This window comes from Theropithecus gelada, chromosome 9 (genome assembly GCF_003255815.1).
Source record: "Theropithecus gelada isolate Dixy chromosome 9, Tgel_1.0, whole genome shotgun sequence".
Taxonomy (NCBI): domain Eukaryota; kingdom Metazoa; phylum Chordata; class Mammalia; order Primates; family Cercopithecidae; genus Theropithecus; species Theropithecus gelada.
Window position 1 is genome coordinate 41,044,322 of NC_037677.1, and position 6,206 is coordinate 41,050,527.

The 6,206-nt window shown below is 38.7% G+C and overlaps 1 protein-coding gene across 1 annotated transcript; it reads right to left on the minus strand.

Moving 5' to 3' along the window:
• Positions 1–4,634: 4,634 nt before the first annotated feature.
• LOC112631016 (zinc finger protein 25-like) lies at positions 4,635–5,744 on the minus strand. Its single transcript, XM_025395525.1, has one exon. It carries the CDS (start codon positions 5,742–5,744, stop codon positions 4,635–4,637), a length of 1,110 nt encoding a protein of 369 aa, XP_025251310.1.
• Positions 5,745–6,206: the final 462 nt, after the last annotated feature.

Here is a 6,206-nt window from a genome sequence, read left to right on the forward strand (position 1 = left end):
TTGTACATACCAATGGGAGAAAGATCCAAGGCTCTGGAAAGGACAGTGACAGTTGTCCTACATTGGCTAGTTCCAAGACCCTGAGGGAATCACCAAGTCAGTAATTAGGCAATTTCTTTTTCTTTCTTTTTTTCTTTTCTTTTTTTGAGATGGAGTCTTGCTCTGTTGCCCAGGCTGGAGTGCAATGGCATGATCTCGACTCACTGCCAGCTCCGTCTCCCAGGTTTAAGGGATTCTCCTGCCTAAGACTCCTGAGTAACTGGGATTACAGGTGCCCGCCACCACACCCAGCTAATTTTTGTATTTTTAGTAGAGGCAGGGATTTCACCATGTTGGTCAGGCTGGCCTCAAACTCCTGAACTCAGGTGATCCACCTGCATTGGCCTCCCAAAGTGCTGTGATTATAGGTGTGAGCCACCACGCCCGGCCAGTAATTTCTTAAACTTTTATTTTTAGCAACTCCACATACATAAGAACTCTCATAATGTCCTAGTCAATAAAAAGAAAAGTTATTGAAGTTATAGGTATTGCACCCAGGGATCCAGATCAAATCTTAAGGAAGGAAGAAGCTTAGAGGAGAACTTCACCCTGCCACTCTCTCATTGGAATTCCCTTCAAACAACGTGTGAGGTGTCAGCCCCATTTGAAGAACTAGTTTATATATCAGAGCATGGCCTGAAAGTCAAGTCATCATGGCATCAATTCTGGTCTTTTTTTTTTTTTTAATAGAGACAAGGCCTCACTATATTGCCCAGGTTGGTCGTGAATTCCTGGGCTTAAATGATCCTCTCTCCTTGGCCATCCAAAGTGCTGGGATTACAGGTGTGAGCCACTGTGCCTCACCAGTTTTGGTCTTATAGATGACTAAGTGTTTTGGGGAGGGTATTTCAGGTGATGTGCAATTGCTCTATTCCTCTTAGACATCCCAGAATCTGGTCACAACCTCATTTTTTCCACTATTCTTTTTCTATATGCACATTAAACCTGTTCTCCGCTATTTCCCAGTCTATCAGCCCCTTTATGGTGTCAGTGCTTCCTGATCTATCACTTACAACAGGGCTTATACTGGCATTCTCAGATCTCTGGTTTTTTTCCACACCTGTCTTTTCTATCCCCATTGCTGGACCTGTGTTCGTTTTCTCCACTGAGCTACTGAGTGCCATTCCATAACACTGTGCTGACTGACTCTATTACAGATTTATGAGCTCCAGTCACAGCTTGGCTCTCAATCCTATCCTGAAACCTTTTTATTCTCTTCTGGTTGACTGCCATTCATTTTTTTCTACAGCAGCCATTCCAGACTTTCACCATTCTCTTCAAACTTGTTACTCCACCCCATCTTATAAACTCAATAAGGAATTTAGCCTTTTATGTCTCAATTTATCTGTAGTCTTTACCAGTCCTCACCACATTCCCTGCTATTTCAGAGGCAGGTCTCTGGGCATATACATATATATTTTGTCTGTTCTTAGTGACTCTTTGTAAATATGTTCAGGTTTTCTCCATCCTAAGATAAAAATTCCTTTAAGCTTATCTCTTCTTCAGACTCTCTGTGCCTTTTTTTCCTTTACCATCAAACTACCTCAACAGTCTTTCTTCTACTCCTTTCGTCATTGTGAGCCACTATAGCCAAGCTTTGTGTCCACCATCCCAATGAAAGGCTCTCGTTTGTGATGACTTGCTTGCAGAACTCAGCAGCCTCCTTTTGTTCTCACACTGTTTCATCTTGTCACAACATTTGACATCATTTGGACCTCTTTCCTTCCCTGACTGTATGCTATCTCTGGATGAGTTTACCTACTCTGGTGATTTCATTTAGGAACTTTGTCTGTGTGTATAGTGATGAGTCTCTTATCAGAATCTGTAACTACCTATCGTATGAGCTTTTCCCCAAGGTTCAAACTTGTATTTCCAAATGACTACTCTCCTTTTCCATTTTGCAGAAATGTATCCAAATTTGCACGTAATGTATCCAAAACTGAGCTTATACAACCACTATGGAGAATGGTTCGGAGAACTAAAAATAGAGCTACTGTACAGTCCAGCACTCCTAGGTATATACCTAAAAGAAAGGAAATCAGTATATTGAAGAGATATCTGGACTCCCATGTTTATTGCACCACTGTTCACAATAGTCAAGATTTAGAAGCAACCTAAGTGTCCATCAACAGATGAATGAACAAAGAAGACGTGGGCTGAGCACAGTGGCTCATGCCTGTAATCCTAGTACTTTGAGAGGCTGAGGTGGGCAGATCACTTGAGGTCAGGAATTCAAGACCAGCCCAGCCAACATGGAGAAACCCCATCTCTACTAAAAATACAAAACCTAGCCAGGTATGGTGGTGCATGCCTGTAGTCCCAGCTACTTGGAAGGCTGAGGCACAAGAATTGCTTAAATTTAATTTAGACAATGTTTATTTCATATTTTACTGCTACATTCCATCAAGAAATTTCTTGTTTTGATGTTATGACAAGTCAGCAAGTAAAAAACACATTTCTTTGAAAAAATACTTCTAAGCTCAGGCTCTTAACATATAAATATAATGCACAAAATAAATATACTGCAAAAAAAACCTACCCATCTACAAATTTCTATATGCATCATTTCTGAAACATGTAATATTTATAAAAGCATAACTCTACATTGCTTTTATTTTCAGTTCTAAGTAAAAGAAAAACTTACTTTGTAAAGTGCTAAATCATAGGCTCAAGGGCATAAGGTGTCTGCCACAACTACTCAACCCTGCTGGGGTAGTGCAAAGACAGCCACAGGTCAAACATAAACAGATGTTTTTGTTTGTATTTGTGTTTTCAACACTTTATTTATGGACACTGAAATTTGAATATCATGTAATTTTCATGTATCACAATATTCTTTGATTTTTTTTCAACCATTTAGAAATATAAAATCATTCTTAGCTTGCAGGATACAAAAATGGGTAGTGGGCCAGATCTGTCTGATGGACCATCATTTGTCAAACCCTGACTTAGCATAGTCAGGATCTGCCCCTAAATCACTTCTAGGAAAACAAACAACAAACAACCAAATCAAGGCACTGGCAGCAAGAAGGTGGGGGATGAATGTTGGGTAGCCAACCTTTTTTTTTTTTTTTTTTTTTTTGCAGCGTAATTCACAAAATACAAATAATGATGACGATAACCTCTAACATATAGCTCTTGTGTCTCAGACACTATTCTAAGTGCTTTGAAAATTTCAACTCATTTAGACCTCAAAGCAATCCTAAGATGTTGTCACTATCACTACTCTTTTATGGGAAGGGAAATGAGGCACACAGAGTAGCATGCCCCAGGCTGGAATTGGGGCCCAGGCAGCAGGAGTATAGAGTTCACACCCTTAACTATGTCATGTTGCTTCTATGAGGAAGAAAAAATTGGTGAAGAACACTTAGGACTCTCAGACAAAATACAAATGCAGATAGCTCTGCTCCCTGCTCACACATCAACAGTAAGATACATAATACTTCTTACATTACACTATTGGTTTTCACTGTATAGATTGTAATAAATATTACTGTTTTTAGCTGTTTAAAAACAGCTCAAGCTTTTGCTATATATAAATGTGTCCTTAACACAAAACTTGGCTGACATTTGAAAATTTTACAAAAACATTTTAACTTCTTTTTGAAGGATTAGTTTAGTACCACTGTCTATATCCATTTACAAACACCAAAAAATAGGAGAAAAAGAAGACCTATAATTTAAAAGGAATACTACACTTACAATACAAATATTAACAAGAGTCACTAGTGAGACTTAATGTGCAACATCTTCATACACATAATAGTCACTGAACTAAGGTTACATATTCCCTATGTACAATTATGGATGGATTCCACATGCATGTTGAACATCCGTAAGTTACATGTTATAGCACACTCACGTACAAAGTCCTATATACTAAAAGACATTGAATGTATGTTTAATGATGTTGCCTGATAATTTGTGCTTTTTAAAAGCTTCATATATGTAGACATTTGCAGGTTTCCTTTTAAAATAGAACAATCTTGGCATCAGATCGGCGACATGATTTCTAGTATAACTGTTTCCCTCAGTACAAATTATTTGAATTTTTGTTGAACACCTCCCAAATATTTAAAATATCTATCCAAGTACCAGTGATCTGACATTGAATGAAACAGCAATTCTTAATAAAGGTTTCTATATCTACCACTGTCTTTGCAGTTATCCCTTTGAATTCTCTAGTATATGACCTCCAATTGTGTAAAGAGATTTCTGGATACTCAAGAAGCTTCTCACTCTTGAACTTTTGGATGTCTACAGCTGGCTGCCCTGACAGAAAATGTACTGACATTCGTTTTACTTACAGGAGTTCTCTCCTGTGTGATTTCTATGTTGCAAAACAAAAGTATGACTTCTGAAAGGCTTCCCTCCTGTTTTACAATTTGCATGACTTCTGCCATTTATATTATCTGGGATTTAGAAAAGTCTACAATATGATAAAATTTTCTCCCAAATAAATGTACAGAATTTCTCTCTATGTATTTGCTGATACACAGAAAGAGCAAAGACTGTAGGTGAAAATTTTCCTATATTGAGGCCATTCATAAGGTCTACCTCCTGTGTGAATTATCTGATTGTTCTGAAGGATGAATTCAGTCAAGAGAATTTCTCAACTCATCTTGCTTCTCAGCCTTCCTCTTCTTTGTGTGTGTCTTCTGATGTGCAGTGAGTTGTGACTTCTTCTGGATAAAGGTTTCCCCACACTCCTGACACTCGTAGGGCTTCTCCCCTGTGTGTTTTCTCTGATGTATAATAAAATGTGACTTCCGAAAAAAGGACTTCCCACATTCCTTGGATGCATAGGGCTTCTCTCCTGTGTGAGTCCTTTGATGTAATCTGAGGATGGAATTCACAGAGAAAGATTTGCCACATTCTGTGCATTCATAGGGCTTCTCCCCTGTGTGTTTTCTCTGATGTTTAGTGAGGTCTGATTTATAGTAAAAGGTTTTCCTACATTTATTACATTCAAAGGGTTTCTCCCCTGTGTGAGTTCGCTGATGTACTGTGAGGGCTGACTTCTGGTAGAAGCATTTCCTACATTCCTTACATTCATAGGGTTTCTCTCCTGTGTGAGTTCTCTGATGAGTTTTGAGGTGTGAATTCCTAGAGAAGAATTTCCCACATTCCTTACATTTATAGGGTTTCTCCCCTGTGTGTGTTCTCTGATGTACTGTGAGGTGTGACTTCTGGGAAAAGGCTTTCCCACACTCCTTACACTCATAGGGTTTCTCCCCTGTGTGTGTTTTCTGATGTACCATGAGGTATGCCTTCACATAGAAGAACTTCCCACATTCAGTACATTCAAAAGGTTTCTCCCCTGTGTGTGTTTTCTGATGTTCTATGAGATGTGGTTTCTGGTAGAAGGATTTCTCACACTGATTACATTCGTAGGGTTTCTCTCCTGCATGGGTTCTCAGATGTCTACTGAGAGATGATAGGTGGTAAAATATTTTCTTACATTCTTTACACTCATAGGTCTTATCTCTCGTGTGAATTTTCTGATGTCTTGTGAGGTCTTCATTTTTGGAGAAAGAGTTCCCACATTTATCACAGTCATAGGATTTGCCCTTTGAGTGAGTATGCTGATGTACTATGAGGGCAGACTTCTGACAGAAGAACTTCCCACATTCCTTACATTCATAGGCTTTCTCTGTGGTACGAGCTTTCTGATGTTTAACTTTCCTAGACAGAAAGTTCCACATTCACTAATGTGTAAGACTTTTAAGGCTTTTTCCCCCCACTAGGTGTATTTTCCAAGTACCTCTGAGGACTGATTTCTAGAGATGCTCCCATATTTATTGGTTCCATAGGGTTTCTCCACTGTGAACATTCTCTGACCTGCACTGTAGTTTAACACTTAGTAAGGTGAATCTGCATCTGCATTCTATTCACAGGGTCTCTCAATTGCCTGCTTTCTGTTTTGTGTAATAAAGACTCCCTTTATTATTTAATTCAGAAGAGTAAAAGACTACTTCAAAGTTTCAGTCTCCTGATCCTGCACAAGGTCTCTATGAAAAGGGGCATTCCCATTTGGATTATATTCCTCAGGATTTGCTCTGCAGTGTTAGTTTTCTCATATTTAGTATAAACTAGTGTCCTCCCATTTCCAGTAACTCCTTCAAGACTCTTGCTTACAAATCTTTAATCTTAAACATTAATTCTTG